The 22,002-nt window shown below is 31.2% G+C and overlaps 1 protein-coding gene across 6 annotated transcripts in view; it reads right to left on the bottom strand.

The window, feature by feature from the left end:
* Positions 1–7,755: 7,755 nt before the first annotated feature.
* Positions 7,756–22,002, bottom strand: part of LOC115884083 (carcinine transporter) — a 69,419-nt gene continuing 55,172 nt past the window's right edge. For 4 of the 6 annotated variants that reach the window (XM_030902569.1, XM_030902565.1, XM_030902564.1 and 1 more), the window contains 3 exons: positions 14,569–14,750; positions 14,267–14,445; positions 7,779–7,968 (listed from right to left, as the gene is read on the bottom strand). In XM_030902569.1, coding sequence (XP_030758429.1) covers positions 7,779–7,968; positions 14,267–14,445; positions 14,569–14,750 — 551 coding nt within the window. Of the gene's footprint in view, positions 7,969–11,923; positions 12,235–14,266; positions 14,446–14,568; positions 14,751–22,002 lie in introns of those variants that run through there. The other 2 variants (XM_030902567.1, XM_030902568.1) reach the window with 2 other exon arrangements.

The following is a 22,002-nucleotide window of genomic DNA, read 5'->3' as shown; positions in this document are numbered from 1 at the left end:
ATATTTAGGACTGTGGCGTAGGTAATATAAATTATAAAAATAAAAAAGGCCTGTTATTTCATATTGATTAGTAAATAATAGTTAAGTCGTTAAGTCCATCCATCAGTAGCGGCTCGTGAGTTTTAAAAGAAAGTGGGCACAATCCGCACAAGAAAAAAACTTATCTGGGGGGCACGGCTCAGTGGTGTAGCTGTCATAGGATAATTCGGTGCAAAGCACCGGGGCCCCGCAGAGCCATTCAAAAAAAATATTTAATGAAAAATATACATTAATTTGGTTTTGTCTTTTACTCAGGGGCCCCCAAAAATATCTTGCACCGAGGCCCCCAGTTGTTAAGTTACGCCACTGGCACAGCCGTACCATACTTTTCTCGAAGGTATTAGCGTCACTTTTGACCACCCTGTAACTTCGTTGTGGATAAGAACGAATATTAATTTTCACTATACATGAAGACATACTATAGCTGACTACGATGCCAAAATATCTAGTAATTATACCTCATAGCTTCTGAATAATTATCGTTTGTCAAATTTCTTTAATTTCGCCATTGACTCACTGACAGATCATCAATATTCTAAGGTACCTACTTCTAAATGTGTCACAAACTTCAAATTTCGAATTTTATGTAGCTAAGCTAAACGCACACTGGTGCGATCACAGCCGCGATCACGATCACGATCAGGGCAGCGATAACATGAGCGATCATTCTAGCACACACCAACGCGTTCACGTTCACGGCCGTACCTATATGTAGTGCGCCATCCTGTAGGTATACATAGGTACAGATTAAAAATGTGAATTATGTATACCGAAATAAAAACATTCTTAAATATTTACCTACAATATTAAAACTTAAACAATAAAATGTCTATATAATGTACTATCCAATCCAATTGCAACTCCAATTTTGTCTCAAACTTTTTATTTTTACTTCTATTATTTTTGTAACTTGGATCGGATAAATCATATAGAATTTTGTGTATTTTAATTTTTTACAGCCTTAATTAGCTGCTCTGTGTAGGTTTTTTCCAAATTGCAACAAGAAAAAACACAAAATAACGGAAACTTCCTATCAGTTGGGCGATCACGGCCGCGATCACGATCTCCACGCGGCCGCGGCCAAAAGTTGCTGAAGAATACATATGAGCCGTTTCACATTGGCGCGATCGAGTTTTGGAGACCAAGCGGCCTGGCGGCGTTCTATTCTGCGGTGGCGATCAGATTCAACTTGTCGAGTTTGATCGCGTGATCGCGACCCAACTGATAGGAATTTTCCGTTATTTTGTGTGTTTTTTCTTGTTGCAATTTAGAAATGGAGTTAACAGAGCAGCTAATTAAGGCTGTAAAAATACACAAAATTCTATATGATTTATCCGATCCAAGTTACAAAAATAATAGAATTAAAAATAAAAAGTTTTAGACAAAGTTGGAGTTGCAATTGGATCGGATAGTGCATATGTATACATTTCTATTGTTTAAGTTTAAATATTGTAGGTAAATATTTCAGAATGTTTTTTTTCGGTATACATAATTCACATTTTTAATTTGTACCTATGTATACCTACAGGATAGCTCACTACATATAGGTACGGCGGTGAACGTGAACGCGTTGTTGTGTGCCAGAATGATCGCTCATGTTATCGTTGCCCTGATCGTGATCGTGATCGCGGCCGTGATCGCACCAGTGTGCGTGGAGCTTTAAGCTTATAATGGAAGGAAAAAATGAAAAATCTCCGAAATATCCTTATGGATTAAATTTAGCTGTCTAGCCGCTACCGAAAACTAGCATTAATTGGAGCGGTCTCTTCTGATTTTATTTGTATATCAATGTACGAACAATAATTAAAGGATTATGATTTTTTTCTCGTCAAACTTCTTTAACTTCGCCAGTGACTCAATCGCCGTCATCAAAATTCTAGGGTACTTCTAGATGTGTCACTAACTTCAAATTACGCGCTTGTGTGTCACGGCCTTGATTTTTTACTCTCACCGCGCGTTAAGAAGTTTCACTTTAAAAATATATCTTATCTCAACATAAGTAGTAGGTAACCTTGAGGGAAATCAGATTATCCCCACAAGATTATTTTGGGCATATTTGAAAAATGACAAAGAGAAAATATATTTATTTTATAGAGAAAAAATAATTGGTATTAAATAATTTTATTTCTTAAAATTAATATGTCGCCCTGATGTTGCGCTCGTGCTATTTACGTTCATATCTAAATGGTGTAATTATCGCGCTATTACCAATTACGACTTGTTTTGAAATCAAGTTTGAAATAATATTTTTTTATTTATTTCGAAACTTATCAAAAATCTGATAAAAATAAAGTCGAGTTGTCAAGTCCTGCGAGAAACATTAAAATTATATTTTTTGGGGGTTTTAAGTGTACGATATAGAACACGGTCGACATTTTGAACACCTGTAGCAAAATCTCATGTCTTGGTTTGCTATTAATTTTAATTTTTATTGATATAATTTAAATGTGTTGATGTTGTTAAGTAGAAGTTTAAATTGTTAAAAAATTCTGTCTCTCTCATGGCAAATATTATTTTCGTTTTAATTGCTGCTCACAGCCAGAATTTTTCATTGTTCACAGCCGGCGCCGTGCCGTTCAAAGCCTACTTATTCAAAGTGGACGAATTTTTAAAAAATCTATATCTCGAAGAGGAATCTAGCAAAATATCAAGTATGCTATATTTTTGGAAAGGTAATTTTAAATTCTTTTCAATGAATTAAAAATATACAGGGTGTCCCATCTAAAAAATCAAATTTTCTATTGATAATTCTTAAATTATTAATTAAAAAAAATTACTAAATACTTTTTTTGTATACTAATGGGCTTGCAATATTTACTACCTGTACATTTTGTACATATATGTTGCTTTAAAAAATCTGAAATGTCAATATTCCATGGCTATATTGATAAATGAGGTCTAAATTATAAGAAAATGCATTTTCTACGAAAAATTGAAGGGATTGGGAAAAAAATCTATAATAAAATTTGATAGACAATCAAATTGTGCATATGATTCATGTAAAATATACAGGGGGTTCCATTTAAATTAAACAAGTTATTGCCGTTTAAAGCTGGTAATTATTTAATATGAATTAAAAATATACAGGGTGTCCCATCTAAAAAATCAAATTTTCTATTGATAATTCTTAAATTATTAATTAAAAAAAATTATACTTAAATCATTTAATTCTACGTAAAAAGGTGCTTTGGAAATGTTTTCATAAAAATACAAAATTTTCCACATCAAAAAAGTTACAGCGATTTGTTAAAAAAGCACATTTTTGAATATCGATGTGCGGTTTTCACCATCGATATGCGGTTTTCACCATCATGTTTTTGTTAAAAACTGAGATCCAGACACCGATGTTAGTTCTCGTCTATCTCCTATAGAAAAGGGTGTTTCCCTTTAAAAGCGTCCAATTTGACCCAACCGGTACACATAGTATACTAAATAACTAAACAATAAAGTTACTGGAAAAATTCAAGTGTCGTCCCTAATATATCATTTAAATTAAAAATATAATTAAGAACAAGCACTTCTTTGGTTGCTATATCAACAAAATTTGCCTTATCAATTTTCGCATCACTTGAATGTTTAGATGAGTTACTACTACTACTTATATTTATTTATTAATTTTCATTTCAATGCTTTCCTGTTCAATTTTATTGAAGATTATTTTTCTTTAAGATTTTTTTCTTTTAAAGAATCTTGAACAGGAGTTAATATGAAAAATTTTTATTTTGCCCGTTTCCTAGGGTTTTCATACGTATATCAATGTACGAACAATAATTAAAGGATTATGCTTTTTTTCTCGTCAAACTTCTTTAACTTCGCCAGTGACTCAATCGCCGTCATCAAAATTATAGGGTACTTCTAGATGTGTCACTAACTTCAAATTACGCGCTTGTGTGTCACGGCCTTGAATTTTTACTCTCATCGCGCGTTAAGAAGTTTCAGTTTAAAAATATATCTTGTCTCAACATAAGTAGTAGGCAACCTTTAGAGGGAGATCAGATTATCCTCACAAGATTATTTTGGGCATATTTGAAAAATGGCAAAGAGAAAATATGTTTATTTTATAGAGAAAAAAGTAATTGGTATTAAATAATTTTATTTCTTAAAATTAATATGTCGCCCTGATGTTGCGCTCGTGCTATTTACGTTCATATCTAAATGGTGTAATTATCGCGCTATTACCAATTACGACTTGTTTTGATCAAGTTTGAAATAATATTTTTTTATTTATTTCGAAACTTATCAAAAATCTGATAAAAATAAAGTCGAGTTGTCAAGTCCTGCGAGAAACATTAAAATTATATTTTTTGGGGGTTTTAAGTGTACGATATAGAACACGGTCGACATTTTGAACACCTGTAGCAAAATCTCATGTCTTGGTTTGCTATTAATTTTATTTTTTATTGATATAATTTAAATGTGTTGATGTTGTTAAGTAGAAGTTTAAATTGTTAAAAAATTCTGTCTCTCTCATTGCAAATATTATTTTCGTTTTAATTGCTGCTCACAGCCAGAATTTTTCATTGTTCACAGTCGGCGCCGCGCCGTTCAAAGCCTACTTATTCAAAGTGGACGAATTTTTAAAAAATCTATATCTCGAAGAGCAATCTAGCAAAATATCAAGTATGCTATATTTTTGGAAAGGTAATTTTAAATTCTTTTCAATGAATTAAAAATATACAGGGTGTCCCATCTAAAAAATCAAATTTTCTGTTGATAATTCTTAAATTATTAATTAAAAAAAATTATACTTAAAAAGGTGCTTTGGAAATGTTTTCATAAAAATACAAAATTTTCCATGTCAAAAAATTTACAGCGATTTGTTAAAAAAGCACATTTTTGAATATCGATGTGCGGTTTTCACCATCGATGTGCGGTTTTCACCATCGATGTGCGGTTTTCACCATCATGTTTTTATTAAAAACTGAGCTCCAGACACCGATGTTAGTTTTCGTCTATCTCCTATAGAAAAGGGTGTTTCCCTTTAAAAGCTGGTTGGGTCAAATTGGACAATTTGACCCAACCGGTACACATAGTATACTAAATAACTAAACAATAAAGTTACTGGAAAAATTCAAGTGTCGTCCCTAACATATCATTTAAATTAAAAATATAATTAAGAACAAGCACTTCTTTGGTTGCTATACCAACAAAATTTGCCTTATCAATTTTCGCATCACTTGAATGTTTAGATGAATTGCCTACTACTTATATTTATTTATTAATTTTCATTTCAATGCTTTCCTGTTCAATTTTATTGAAGATTATTTTTCTTTAAGATTTTTTTTTCTTTTAAAGAATCTTGAACAGGAGTTAATATGAAAAATTTTAATTTTGCCCGTTTCCTAGGGTTTTCATACCTCCGGATTTACCCGGACCTGTCCGGATTTTTAAAGTATCCGTGGCGATTCGGCACGCATATTTGTAAATTCAAACACAATTTAACTTAGTAAAATATTTTACCCCCCAGTTACAGTTGAATTACTTTCGCAGTTATTTTTTGAATATTTTAGTTTCTACAATGCTACAGCTCTACTTAACCGACGCATGTTCGAAAGTACCCATTTCTACAGGGTTGTTCACCACATACGACACGGAGTATTTTAGCTAAACGATTAGATTTTTACAAATTGTAAGTTTTGGGTTCGTTGAAGGACTATGGAGCTACAATTTAAAAATATTTTTACAAGATACAGAGTGTCCCAAATAAGTAAAAAATATTATAGTTGTATTTTTTCAAATGGAACACCCTGTATATTTTTTGATTAAGATTTGTCACACTTAAACGATACCGTTTTTGAAATATTTTCAATTTTATAGAATTGCAGTAAAAATTTTAAGGCTTCATTTCTCCAAGGGTATCAAAGTTTTTAATACCCTTGTATATATAAGAATATATAAACAAGGTTAATACTAAATATTTACTGAAGATTATTTATTGATCAGATATTGTGATGCAATAATAAAAATTTTACTACCATATACAGAGTGTCCAAAAATTTATATTAAATAATTACTAGCTTTAAACGGCAATAACTTGTTTAATTTAAATGGAACACCCTATATATTTTACGTGAATCAGATGCATAATATAATTGTCTATTAAATTGTATTATACCATTTTTTACCCATCTCTTCAAGTTTTCGTTGAAAATGCATTTTCTAATAATTTAGACTTCATTTATCACTATACCCATGGAATATTGACATTTTAGATTATTTCTAGAGATGTAACAAATTTTCAAAGAGTACATATGCTAATATTGTCGATATAGTTCGCTTATTTCATTAAAAAACTGTTTAAAGATTTTTTTTTAAAGAAGACCAATTAATATGATCCCAGTATTCAAACTACATTAATTGATTGTTTACGTTTATTAATAATAATTGCTCCAAATACTAAAACACTGAATTTTGTGTATGTATTGAACAGTGTGGTAAAAAGTAACACCTTATAAACTTTATTTAATTTTTTGAAGAATGCTTATTTATAAAAACAGAGACGTTCATTTTCATACCTTATTATTATATTGATGATTTCTAAGCCAAATCCACATTTATTTAGAATACTTTATTAATTAAAACAATTTAAAAGTATGTAATTTACTAATTCTTGTTCGGAAATAATGGTGGTATATTTAATTGGTATACTCTTTTACAAAGATCTAAATACTTTTTTTGTATACTAATGGGCTTGCAATATTTACTACCTGTACATTTTGTACATATATGTTGCTTTAAAAAATCTGAAATGTCAATATTCCATGGCTATATTGATAAATGAGGTCTAAATTATAAGAAAATGCATTTTCTACGAAAAATTGAAGGGATTGGGAAAAAAATCTATAATAAAATTTGATAGACAATCAAATTGTGCATATGATTCATGTAAAATATACAGGGGGTTCCATTTAAATTAAACAAGTTATTGCCGTTTAAAGCTGGTAATTATTTAATATAAATTTTTGGACACTCTGTATAAGGTAGTAACATTTTTATTATTGCAACACAATATCTGATCAATAAATAATCTTCAGTAAATATTTAGTATTAAAAACTTTGATATCCTTGGAGAAATGAAGCCTTAAAATTTTTACTGCAATTTCATAAAATTGGAAATATTTCAAAAATGGTAAGGTTTTAGTGTGAAAAACCTTAATCAAATTTACCTTTATTTTAATCGTAGAATCTAAAAATAAAATAATATACAGTGTGTTCCATCTGAAAAAATACAACTATAATATTTTGTTACTTATTTGGGACACTCTGTATATTGTAAAAATATTTTTAAATTGTAGCTCTCATAGTCCCTTAACGAAGCCAAAACTTACAATTTGTAAAAATCTAATCGTTTAGCTACAATACTCCGTGTCGTATGTGGTGAACAATCCTGTATACATTGGCGCTCAAATTTTTCGCTTTTTCTGCATTCCTGGAAAGTGAATGTTTTTTAATATTTTGCTGATTCCGGGACATATTATTTGCGTCTTATAGAAGTTCATCAATAAATGTATAGTTTCTTTTTTGCGACGACCGGATTAGTGACTGATAAAAGATGGATAATAAAAAAATAATAATATGGCAAAAATTTCTATTCATTGAACGTAATTTCTAAGATGACATCGTTTACGATAGTTCTTTATTATTTTAGTTTTTATCTGAAATGAACTTCTTAACATTATTTCTACGCAAAATAAAGTAAAGGTAAAAAAAGAAACATTTGAAATAACTTAGCATTTTATTTAAAACCAATAAGTCATAAGCATGGCACCATCCGCCGCTTTTTGAGTGTCCATGACACTTTCCTGCCTCACTATTTTTTTAATTGAAATCTTCCTCTGTTGTTCCGGAGTGGGATCTAATGGTGTCTCTTCTGTTACTTTGATAGCTGCCATTTCTAAATCTTCATATGAACCGGTCGTATCAGAAGGACTGAAACACATTTCAATAATAAACCAGAATCGGTTACTTTAACTTTGGAGTCACTACTTCAGTCACTACAAGCTACTACTTCAGTTGCCGAGGAATACTTAGAACCCCAGTCAAATTAGTTAAAAAAAGGTCCATCGGTGGAAAAAATTCTCACAGTTTTGAAAATGGTTTTAAACGATTTCTCTAGGCTTGGGCTAATATGTGTCGAAAGTCCCCGAAGATAGACGATGAGTGGGGAGGTGTTAAATGTCAATTTTTTCATATATTTTTTGCTTATATCTCGTAAACTATGACATCTACCGAAAAACGCTCTAAAAATAAAGCTGACAAAATTCTCTATAAAAATTATTCTATACATTTTTGTTTCCAGACTTGTTTCCGAACTATGCTTTTCATAAATTTGGATACTAAATCAAATGGCATATTCCAAATCCGTACAAACACATTTCTTTTTATTGCAAGTTTTCCGTTCAAATAGTGTTGAAGAAGTACGATATCATGATTTTTTAAGTATTAAGTATAACTTTTATTATATACTGTGATGTTATAAATTTTAGACGTGATGTGTTCACACCTTGGCTGCGCAAATTATTTGCTAACATGGATAATGTTTTCTGTTCATTTATTTTGTTTTATATTTTTGTGTAATTAAAAGAATCAAGACCGACATTTATGTACATAATATATTAAAGAAACAAAATAAATAATAATACATTTATAAAATAATAGCACAGATAATAGTGAATTATTATGTTTCTGAATTAATTTTTGTGGAAATAAGAAATACCTTCATAACAATTTTCAATTCAAAAGTATTATAATGAAAATTAAAGCACCTTACCTTTAATAACATAGATTTTTTGTAATTTAAATGTCATAATATATTATACGATATTGTACAAAATTAAAAAATAATTTGAAAGACGTACTAAATTAAAAAAGTAAGCCATACATGCATTATTATAAATAGTAAACTAAAATCATTTTTGTTGATTGAATACAAATTACTTGTTTAAAACGTATAATGTGGAAATAATATAGATAATTTGAAAGTATGGGGACTCATGTTATATATATGTGGATAACATTATTGTATTCAATTATTGTAGGTTGCGAAGATTCAGAAATCACACTTTCATATGCGCTTTTAAGACTCTTTGACTGGAAGACTCGGAAGACTGATAATATATTGGCGAAATAAATTGGGTAGTGCAGATACGTAAATATTTCACTTACGTTAACTGTACCTACAGGAAGAAATCATGTAGAATATCATAGCAATATACAACCTCAAAGAACCAGACCTCAAATGCTAATGCCTCAAATGCTTCGTGTTACTTTATCATTAGAAAAATCTGCTGCAGGCGTGGATAGAAATCTTCAACTCTGAGCAATCATGGACCATAAACCATGATTCTTGATTTTTGTATACTTTGTACAATATTTGCAGCTGCGCTAAATGCTGTAGTATACTTTTTTTTTATCGTACAGCAGGCATGCATTAATCTTTAACTTGCACTTATTATTAAGTCATGTGTGCACTAGTGCTCTCCAACAGAAGATAAAAAGTCACGATGCAATGAAGACTTGAAAGATAACATAAGGACCCCTTAATAATACCATTATTAATATGAAAGGTTAAATTTAGACTTTAATTGGATTTTAAATGCGAAAATACAATAGATATGAGAAATAGTGTTAATTTTGTCAACCCTGTAACTCTTAAAAGGTTAAACCTATGAAAAAAGTGCATTCAACCAATTATTTTGTCAGCTTTACTTCTATATATAGAGCGTTTTTCGGTAGATGCCATAGTTTCCGAGATATAAGCAAAAAAGTGAAAAAAATGACATTTAACTCCTCCCCACTCCTCGAGCTCAACGTCTATCTTTAAAGACTTTTGACATTTTCAAAACTGTGGGATCATTTTCCACTGATTTTTCTAATTTGACTGGGCTATAGAGGAAGAGCGAACTGGAGATGGGACCATGATATTAGGAAATTAGCAGGGATAACTTGGGCCCGCATAGCCAACAATAGACAACAATGGGCCCAACTACAAAGAGAGTATCTAAATATGTGAGGGAGCCTACACCATAGTTGGAAATTGTTGAATAAGCTGAAAATGATGATGATGATGAGTACGTCCCCACTTATTGGAGACAAAACAGGAGAACATTTATAAAGTGAATTATTTATGTCTAAAATTAATATTTTAATCCTCTTCCACTAACAGTCTAGTCAGTCATTGGCGTTCTGATAACCTTTAAGGATTGTAATATCTTTTATAATTTCCAGGGGAATCCAGTTCTAGTTCCGTTTCAGTGGCGATATTCTCAGAAACTTACCAATTACGGTATAAAAGGCAAAAAGGTATTTGCAGAGCATTCCTGCCTGATATTGCATACGAAATTTCTAAAGAAGTACAATAAATCACTGGACTGCTTTATATATATATATATATATATATATATATATATATATATATATATATATATATATATATATATATATATATATATATATATATATATATATATATAATATATATATATATATATATATATATATATATATATACAAATCAGTTTAGAACGTTCTTCGCCGTCTTCTGATTTCCAGTCTCCATTGGTCTCTGTCTGTCCAGAGGTTTTCGTCTATTCCTCTTGTTCTGATGTCCCCGTCTATTCCTTCTATCCAACTCCATCTAGGTCTCCCTCTCTTTCGTCTGCTTTGTGGTGTCCAATTGAGTACCTTTTTCGGGATTCTGCTCTCTTCCATTCTTTGCACGTGTCCGTACCACCTGAGTTGGTTAATTTTGATATCTTCTGATATTCTGTGTTTAACGCCCATGATGTTTTGAATTTTTCAATTCTAACTCTATCCAGTTTCGATTTTAAGGTTTCTTTCTTTCAAAGGCCATACTTCACTACCATAACTAATGATAGTTTTAACTATGCTGTTATATATTTTGTGTTTGTTTTCTTTTGATACGGCCTTATCCCATAAAATACTGTTGAGTTGTCTAATTGCTTGTCTTCCCTGGTTGTTTCTGCACTTAATTTCTTCATCAAGGCTACCATCGTTGGTAATGTGCATGCCAAGATATTTATATTTTTGGCAGTGTTTTATCTCTTGCTGTTGCTGTTCTAGGATTATGTTCTGTTGTTCGCCGCCGATACACATATATTCCGTCTTCTTAAGGTTTACCTCCAGCCCCCACTTGTTATACTCTTCAATTAGTTTGCGGGTCATATATTCCAGGTCCTCGTAGTCTTGAACCAGTATTATTTGATCATCAGCAAAACAAAGAGTGTAAAGTATCGAGTCGTTTAGTGGTATCCCCATCTGTTCGCACTTCCTTTTCCACGTTTTCAGAGCTTGTTCCAAATAGATTTTATGTTTTTTTTATGAAACTAAAGATGTTACACACAGATTTGACCTAGCCCTCTTAGTTCCTGAAATACAGGGCGAATTTGAAAATTTTCCATTTTTTTGACTTCTCTCGTTCCTCGGCTATCCTATAACTTATGGAAAATGTGAAAACTGAGTTTGAAACTTCTATATTAAATGTAAAATCAATCAGCACAATCCAATTCTCAAATGGATACCAGTTATATATATATATATATATATATATATATATATATATATATATATATATATATATATATATATATATATATATATATATATATATATATATATATATATATATATATATATATATATATATATATATATATATATATATATATATATATATATATATATATATATATATATATATATATATATATAAAAAATATATATATATATAATAAAAATATATATATATATATATATATATATATATATATATATATATATATATATATTATGTTGTTTAAAAATGTAGCAAGTAATTGATAAAACAAAATTATAAAAGAAAATAGGCCTATAACTAAATCCTAAATAAATCAAAATGGTTTATTCTAGAAATATTACATGTAATAAATAACTAAATGTCTTAATCATGGAATTAGTAATCTAAAGAAACATGTTACCAATTATTATTGTTTTTTTATATCCTTTTAAGACATATTTATATTTTTTTCTTGAAATAAAACAAATGTTTATTAATCTTGTTTGAACAATGATAATAAAACAAAAATGCTTTCAATATTTTAAAATAATAATACTTTATAACTTCTATGGTTTATGTGAGGTTTTATATACGATTCCAGATCATTTCTTTTTAACAATACTGCCTTTTGCCTCTAGTTCCTGAAAACAAAATGTTTGATATAATTCTATTCTAATCCTTATGGCAATCATGCTTTAGGTGAAAATCATACCATTTAATTGTTAGGAAATATAATTAGTATAGGTTATGTTAGTTTCATTCTGGTGCTCAATATTAACCAGCCTCTACACTATCCCCGAAATATTTTTGGAAATATTTCGTAAAACATTTCTGGAAATACTTTCAGAAGTAATCTCAAATAAAAGCCCGTGTTATAAAAAAACTAACAACCAATCATGGCGTGTCTCGATCAATTTCAGGAAACGTGGGAACTAGTTAACTAAATATCATCGTAACAACAGCTATTTTAGAAACGTCTAGCTTTACGTATTTCACTAAGATTTATAAAAAAAAGTTCTTTGCCTCGGGTACAGATACCGCCACGTTTTGGAAATTGCTCACAACGAAACAAAATTGAACGAGGCAACAAGAATCGCGAAAAAGAATCCCCCCATGCCGTCCTCACGAGTAGTTTTCAGCTGCTTTTAAGAATCGAAAGTAGGTCGAGGCAAACCGAAGTGGGTCAAGACAACTGGAAATAAATCAAAATACCACAAAGTTGGGCGACGAAATGCGACCTTGACCTGTTTCGAAGAGTTTTCCGCATAGTGTAGAGGCTGTTTTACACGAATTGAGCAATTGCTGATATTAGTTTATACCGAGAATCTGAACATGCTTGTCTGCCCTTAAAAACTCATGCATTTTCATGCAAAAATCTATTATGTTAGTGGAGAACCTCTGTCTATCGTCACTGAAACACTGAACTAAACAAATACTTTCTAGTAATGAATTCAAATAAATTGAAATTGAAAAGACCTACATTATTTATCTAAAAGTTGTGTACACATTTCAACAGCCATGCGGTGAGCCAAAAAACACACATGCAAGCCGAGCGCTGTAATGGAATGTAATGTAACACGAGCATTCGCTAATCAATACCGGAAAGTAATCAGCAAACCGAGTATTTCATGAACAACAACAGTGCTCCACTAAGCTGTCGTTTTTTAGCGAATCTCTTTGATAATTACATTACAAGTCAGTACAGGTTAGGCGATTGTATTCCAACTATCATATAAAGACGGAGATTGACTTGAGCCGAACGCTGTAATATACTTTTTCGCTGCTCGCGAACGTTTCGTTCCAAATCGATACGCGAAAATCTCTTTTCGAATGCTTGGCTCTAGAAATTATGGAAAAGGACTATATTATACAGAAAAGAAGCATATGGATAGGACCAAGTGCATTCGCATGCGTGTATTAATATTTTAGTGTAAATGATGTGAACACACAGCTTGAGAGCGCACACAACAGCCTCTAAACCAGAAGATTAGGCTTGCGGATTTAGTCGGCGGACTTGGCCTGTCACGTACCAAAACTCTCGTATTTTAGTCTGTGGACTGGGCCTGCCGATTAGATCTTTGCTTGATTAAATATTCTCGTTTGGGACAAAATTTGACGTTTTATACCAGGATACACGGTGCTACAAATTCGGGGTACGAGCATTTTGGTATCTCGGTAACCGTAATAGATACGAACATGGTTAAATTTGGGCAAAGTTGCGCATGATAAATGTTTATCGGAATAAAAACCGCCGCATACAAAGAAAGAACGTTCGTTTTTTAGAGCAATCTAATTTCACAGATCAAGTCTACGGATATCGCCTGTGACAGGCTTGTCCGCCCCACAAATGCAAAGTTTTTATCCGCAGGCTAAATCCTCTGGTGTATAGAGTATAGAGGGTTAGTAGATAGCGATTACATTGGATGCGAATTCTTAGGGCCGAAACGCATTAGGCTATTAATTGTGGTCCCGTCGCATCGCGGACAAGAACCTTATATATCTTTCCGTCGTTTTCTGCCAAATCGATCGGTTCGATAGTCACAGAATCGGGTTCCTGATTGAGGAGCGAAGGGACTGCGACTGCCTAATGCTGTCTGGCCTTTCGGAATTTTACTTCGTACGATATCATACGATGCAAGCCACTGATGTAAATAAACTGATGTCATTACTTACTTTAAAGGAATACATCTTAAACAATCATCTACTGTGAAATTTTTACCAAATTCTTCCCCTTCCTCTAAAGTTTGTGGTAAGCGGTGATGCAAAGTTTCCGGTAGTCTCAGACCACAGAAACCACCAAATATCGATACTATGCCCATTATTATAATGGGAAGAACTAATACTTCTGAACCCTAAAAATAGTTGAGTTGTTGTAAACAGTCGAAGATATCATTAAAGTAATCTATTCTGTGAGAGCCCTGTAGTTAACGTAATATAGCATTATAGTAAATGGAACCTGAGATAGGTATTCTTACCAAATAAGTCACAAAGGGTATAATTATAAGTCCTAAGCCGGCAATATAAGCTGAAGTTCCGATTCCCAATCCACGTATAGCAGTTGGATATAGTTCTCCAGCAAATGGATATATGATGAAAAATGACGCTGATATGGTTGATTTTGAAATTAAGAATAGAACCAGTGTGGCAACTTCATTATCTAAAAATTGATTATTATTTAAAATGAGGTAAGTAACATAGAAGTTTTAGTCAGCATTATTAACAATTATAGCTTAAACATTTTATTTTTCTAATTTAGTAGTTAGATGGTATGGAAGACTGAAACTCTTTTAATGTTTGTATTACTGGCACTATAAATGAAAAACACGTTACATCAGTAATCTGAAGTTATTCATCAGTAATGTAATCTATACATTAATCTGTTTTTTTTATTATTAACATTGAAAATGTTTCTGTTATCCTATATAAGGGAGCCCAAATCGAATTAAAATGCTACATTTGCCACACCATGACGTCATATATACAAGGGTATAGGAAATCTCGGCGCAGCGGCGGCAGTCGGCCAGCGCGCGCAAAAACCATTACATCGCTAATTGTTTATTGGTATATCTTTATTAGTTTAAAAGCAAAAAATATGGGGTTTGCTTTGATACCTTGTCAAGACATGAGCGAAACTTTTAAATTGTTTCTTTTTTTCATTTAGGCCTTCGTTTTTCGTTAAATGAAAGTTATATTAAAAAAAAATCTCTATTTTTAAACCAAATTTTCGCATGATTGAAATGATTATTCATGTTTAAAGTTTTTTTTTGGTCATAAGCGCTAATGGAAATGTTTTTTTGTAAATAATTATAAAAAATTACTCCCTACGAAGACTTTATTCTGTACTGGATCAAAAAATAAGTATTTGTTTTCTCTATACGGTGGTATTAATATATCGATTTTTGATGATAGTGCCTTTTTACCCTGTTTAATTTTGTACTACTTTCGGAATAAGGGTCCCCATATCATGTACTGTGATGTACTGTACTTCCATCCCTGAAAAATTCAGCTTGTGACACCGAAGTGAGAGGTAACGTCAAAATAAGCTTTAATCTACCTACATCATCATAGGTAGGTGTAGGTACTCTAGGTAAATTCTACCTAGACAGTAGCTGAACTAGCTGACAGTAGTAATTAATTTGTTATCCGATAAGTAGTTGTCATTATATAAGTTTAATCGTCTTATACCTCCTATAACGGTAGGTTTTGGATTTTTCCTGATTGGTTTGTTAAACAAAAATATACTGGGCATATAAATGTCTGTTACAGGTTAATTCGTTAAAGAAATATGTTACACACATATTATTTTAATAATAATAGTATAATAGTAATGGCTATATTATGTTATAACACATTATTGAATTAACAATTGAAAACAGTATTGAATGTACTTATTTTAACCAATGCATTGTTTTGTTTTTTTAATCTCACAAATAAGAAATATTTTATAGTTTTTATTATAAAAAACAGTGATTATACAATTTATTTACACCCCTTACACTGTTTTCTGTAAGGGGTGTAACCAGGAGTATATTTCGTAACCTTTTACGATATAAGAGGGCACAAAGTGTTTTATTACTTAATGCTTAAAATTTAATAATATATTTGTACATAAAATAAAATAGACTAGAAAGTCAATTAATTAATATTGACGTAATTACTAAATAAGTACAAGATTTTTTTTCTAATTATTTTAGTGTATTTTTAGTCACCGAATTATAAAGGAGAGATATCCAACCATTGCATTATTTTACTCACAAATAAATGTTTTATGGTTTTTATTATAAAACAACGATTAATTTATTATACACCCCTTAACCCAAACACTCCAAGGAGGATATTTCGTGACCCCGTATTTAAAGTGGACAAGGTTTATTAGTCAATGTTTTAATTACCCAGCGTCTTTAATAAAAATCTAATGTAATTTTTCATAGAAATGATCTGACATGAAAAGCAAATTTTATCAAAAAACTTTTTGATTATCTACAAGGAGTAAACCGCTGACAAATGTCTGTATACTAATGCCAAAGTAATGCCAAAAATACAAATTAAATACCAAAATTTCTCATATAATGCCCCACTAATGCCAAGCTGATTCCAATATAATACCACTAATACCACGAATAATATGTAACACATTTGTTTCACGAATTAACCTGTAACAATACTGGTAGGTACGTGCACAGATTTTTTCCTAGGTAACTTAAAAGTCGTTAAAAAGTCTAATTATATTTAAAGAAGATATAATTCCAACAAATTACATTATAAGGCCAATAATGCACAAGTAATACCATTAAAATTTTAGCGTTTTTAACTTGTGTAACATATTTCTTTAACGAATTAACCTGTAACAATAGTGGTAGGTACGCGCACAGATTTTTTCGCTAGGTAACTTATTAAGTCGTTAAACAGGCCTATAAAAGCTATAACAACATAGGTAACTAATATTTATAATTTAATTCGAGTTTTAATCTCAAATAATAAATGTTTTTACTGGTGTATTTCTGAAGTGTTCATTATTAAAAGTAGATATTCTTCAAGTTATGCGAAGTAATAAGTAATGTTTCCGGTGAGACCGCGTATATGTCACCGGATTCTGGTTAGTATAAAGACTTTTTCTATAGAAAGAGTTTTTTCTATATTTTCCTTTCAAAATAAGACTAATTTCTTCTTATTCTTTTAAATATTACAGTGTTTCTTTTTCCTAAAATGTTATACTTAATTTTCGCTTAAAATTAAAAAATCACAAATGGAGGAAAATATACGTTATTGAATAAAGTTTATACAAATCACTTTACCATAACAAAAAAGTAAAAACATGTCATGGCGGAAGATATTCAGGTGGCATTTCACACATTTATCTATTAAAATCGAGATTAAAATAATAAACTTGCGTAACATGTTATACACGAGATAGAAAGTTTCAGAATCGATTAATACGCAATACGCTACGCAGTCAACTTATTCCTATGCGCGGATGAGCGTCTTCAAGACTCTTCCTTCGGCCAGGGTCACGACGCCGCCGAAGAGGAATCGGCCTAGTTTGGCTAAACAGGCTGGACACGGTGGAGTACGATATTGGCGAGTCTGAATATTTATAAAAATTTGCAAAGTAAAATATGTTGGAAAAATAATTAATCCATACATATATAAAAGCTCAAAGGGTTTTTTTGTTGCATCCATCCCGCCGAAACCGCTTTACCAATCTTGATGATCCTTTTTTTTTTAAATGAAAGGTATATATGTGTAGATTTGTTATGAAGTATTTTTATAGTGCTTAATGGCTATTTCTTTGTGTAAAACGACTAAATACTAAAACATACCTGAAAAACACATACACACAATACCTCCAGAAAGAAATTATTTGTCATTGTCAGTGGTGTGTCAGTTAGATTATATATTACGTTTTTAGATATTTTAGAGTGAGTTCATGCCGCCAGCTTCAGGTACATAAATATTAGCACAAAAGTTCCTTTAAACGACATTAGTGAATTAGCTACACAAAGCGATTTTAGGAAATTCATCCTCTTAGAGAGTAAAATTATCTCGGAACAGTTTGTTGTATGAAAATTCCTTACTATTTGGTCTAGAAGAATGAAATCCTACAAAAAGAATTAGAAGAAATTTTTGAAATTCATCAACTAAATGGGTAAAGTTAGTAAAAATTTATATAAAACTTGGTGACCTCTGGATTATACACATAAGAATTGGCACAAAGGTAAAGCGAATTTATGAAATTTATACCCTTAGGGAGTAGAATAGGGAATGAAAGTTTGCTGTACGAAAATGCAATACTATAACATTATAAACCAGACAGTAAAAAATTTTATACAAGGGTTTATTTAGTGACATCATAACGAAATATATCTTCCTCAATTATCCTTCAAAGAGTAAGAAATAACCTATAAAGAGAGTATTAGTGCTCTTAATAAATAAAAAAAAAGATGAAAAATAAAAAACATCTATGCTCACTAGCTCTCTATAAAGAAGTAAAAAATCATTTAAATCAATGCATGAACGATTCGAGGTGTAACGCGAACGTAGTCGCGAGAAAAAGCTAGTAATTTATTAAATTATTTTATTTAACTCATTAATTTTCATTGAAAAGGAATTTTTGTAATTCGCCACTATATTAGTTAAAAACTAAGAAACTCATATCAAATTTAAGTTTTGCGATTTTGACTTATACTTTTTACAAAATCTGAACACATTTTACATGGGCATGTTAATCAGTGACGTGACGCACAACAGCCAAGAAAAACAGAAGCGTGGCTAAGAATTTAGTAATTTAAAGAAAAGTCTTTTAGATACAGTAGTAGGAATTAAAAAGTTTTGTGTTTAAATGGGGTTTGCCTTTAACAGTTAAAAAATTATATCGTAAAGTGTAACTTTCCCTAAGAATTCTTTTTTTTTGCTTGCTTGTTTTACGGATAGGTGCGATCGCATAATTATTATTGATAATGTTTTATTTAATTTTAACATTACTACTTTTTCAGTTAATCTTTAAATCTGTTGTTTTTTGTTAAGTTCGTTATTTAAACATATGTATGTAATACACTCATATTAACACTAATCATATTTTTACGTTTTTATTCATCATTTTCAATGCCCCCCCGGTTGCATCTTTGTAAAGGACTGTGAATTTTTAGAAGTTAGAAGTAGTCAATAACATGTAATTTTTTGAATGTGATTCAGTATATACTAAACTACTTCAGTTGATACTAAAATAATCTTGAACGCATTGTCTTTATTTAACTTACACACAATGTTTTGTTCAGATTTTTCACTGACCATTTTCGAGTGTAAACTAATCTAAATCCTCTTCCATAATACATTGTATTATTATCCTCTTCTGCTGAGTTTAAATACCGTATGATCGAAAAAAATGGCGTCAGCGATGGCTATGAAATGAAGATTGCTGTCATTTTATATGTAAATTTATATTGGAAATGTGATCGATTGTCATTTCCGAGCCAACTGGACGCCGTTTTCTTTCGATCATACGGTACTAGAGCAAGTTATTCACCCGTGACGGAGTTGTTCAATCAGGCGTGAGATTGTCTGCTGAGGATGCCAGCACTGGTACGTTTGATAATTGGTGAGTATTGAGGAAATCTCTGGTGGTGCCATATTGAGGCTCCATACTTGAAGATCTCATTGTTACTTGATATAAAAAGGGTTCTTTATATGTGGACAACCCGAAATTCCGATCTCATATTGTGCTGTTTGGACCACACATGATCTTCAATACCAGACTTCATTGTTTCACCTCTTTGTGTATAGTCGTAAATAGTCGTATCGTCGTAACTTTAGAGGACATTCAGTCTCTCGAATGTACGTACACGACATTCAGGTAGATGCACCCTTTCTTTTGTTTTAATGACTCCGATTTTGTTTGCTCGCCTGTATGTCGGACTCGCTAACGCTCGTTTGTCAAACGTACAGCCTCGCCACAAAGAGTGTCATTTTTACTCATAATAAAACAATATACTACTTTTAAATGAAATCCTATATTTTTTATTTCACTAGTGAGAAGATTTTTCAATTCGTTTCTTTTTTTATACATGTTTCTATACCTAAAATAAATCATTTTTAAGTTATTTAAGGTTTAGTGTTAAAGCATTTTTTTTTTGATTTTATCTAACTTCCTTTTTCATCAGAAAATGTATTTCTTTCTGTCATAAAACGAATTATTCGAATTTCATATATTACAAATACTGCTGTGTAAAACTTTATAAAGTGTATTTATGAAAATACTTCTTGTATTTTCGCACTTTAATGATATGCAATAGTAGATATTATTAATAATATACCGTATGATCGAAAAAAACGGCGCAAACAGAGTGTAACAATATGACATGGCCAGATATACATCGCTTGACTTTTAAAGTCATAGGCTACTATATAAAATCAAGAAAAATATACGCTTTAAAACTAAATATTAAATAAATTAATAACGGTTTATTTTAGGTATAGAATACCTAAACCTTTCACCCTTTTCACTAGTAGAATAAAAAATGGTGTTTCCATTCGAAAAAAAATGACTTATGGTAATTTTTTAATCGTTCCATAATAATTCCATTGCAGTTATGGCCAATATTATTTGACATTCGAACAATTTAATTGTTGAAATAGATAGCTACTTTTTTTAGTCCACGGTCTTCTCTTTATGCCACAGTGGATGTGGTAATCACTAAATATGACATTTAGGCTATACAATTTTTTTTCAGACAGGCAGTTTTTTCCTCCAAAAGTTTTAAATATTTTTTTTTTCTCAAAAGCGGTTAAGGTTTGATATAAAGTGTTTGATATCAAAAATGCATAAAATTTTATAGAAAATTTAAATATGAACAAGAATAGGTTGTGAGTTGTTGAGGGCTGAGCCGTTTAATCTTTTCCTTCTTTTTTTATACATTTCCCTCACTATTTCTTTCTTGTTCATATTGGTACCACGGCTAAGGGTATTGCGGCGGGTTGCTGTTGGCTACCTCCGCGGCTGTTCTGGACGAAGCCCACATCCTGGGCTACTCTGGTTCTGGGCTGCAAATTGGGGCTTTAGGCTCCGTTTGCTCCTTTTATTTTTAGATCATTAATTTTCATTTCTTCATCATCTTTTTTTCATCTCCTAGGTTGCACACCGTGCCTCGTGCATCGTTTGCTTCCTGGTTTTTGTATTTTGGGATCGGTTTGATCGCTTCCTGATTCCTTACCGTACTGATGAAGCCTGAAGGCAGTATTGGTGTACACTGGTGTATACGGTTACGAGTTGTTGAGGGCTGAGCTGTTTAATCTTTTCCTTCGAGAATTTAAATATACAGGGTGTCTGAGAAACGAGTGCAGATATTTTAAGGGGTGGTAGATCTGGTCAAAATAAATATATTTTCTCTTTACCATTTTTAAAATAAATTGAAAATAACCGAGTTATTTAACTTTGAAAATTTTAAAAAATAATCGCAACATTTTGAGAACCGCCGGCAGATATCGCCAACTACATCCAATTACCCGGATCAAGCCCGGATTTCAGTTAATTCGACGCACTGTGTTGCCATAGGGACAAGAAAGTATATGTTAAAAGTAAGTCATAAAATCACAACACCTGAGGAGTTTGCAGAGATGCATTACATTTTTAAGATTGTGATATTATTACATAAAATAAATTAAAAGTTAAATGTTTAATAATGTGTTAAAAAATGTTTTAAAAAGTTAAATTAAAAAACTTACCCAACATTAAAAAAGATACTTATGACAGATCGATGTAACTGTGACAGTTCTCTTTTTCGATATACACTTAACTAAAATACACTTCACTGTGCTGCTTTACTTGTACATGCTATTATAATAACTACTAAAATAACAGTCCCCATTTTTAACACATTATTTTCATATAGGCCTCATCACAATTTGAACCACTG

Source organism: Sitophilus oryzae, unplaced genomic scaffold (assembly GCF_002938485.1).
Source record: "Sitophilus oryzae breed Bouriz unplaced genomic scaffold, Soryzae_2.0 scaffold_2014_pilon_pilon, whole genome shotgun sequence".
Classification (NCBI taxonomy): domain Eukaryota; kingdom Metazoa; phylum Arthropoda; class Insecta; order Coleoptera; family Curculionidae; genus Sitophilus; species Sitophilus oryzae.
The sequence above is the reverse complement of the archived record's forward strand: the minus strand, read 5'-3'. Positions and strand labels throughout refer to the sequence as shown.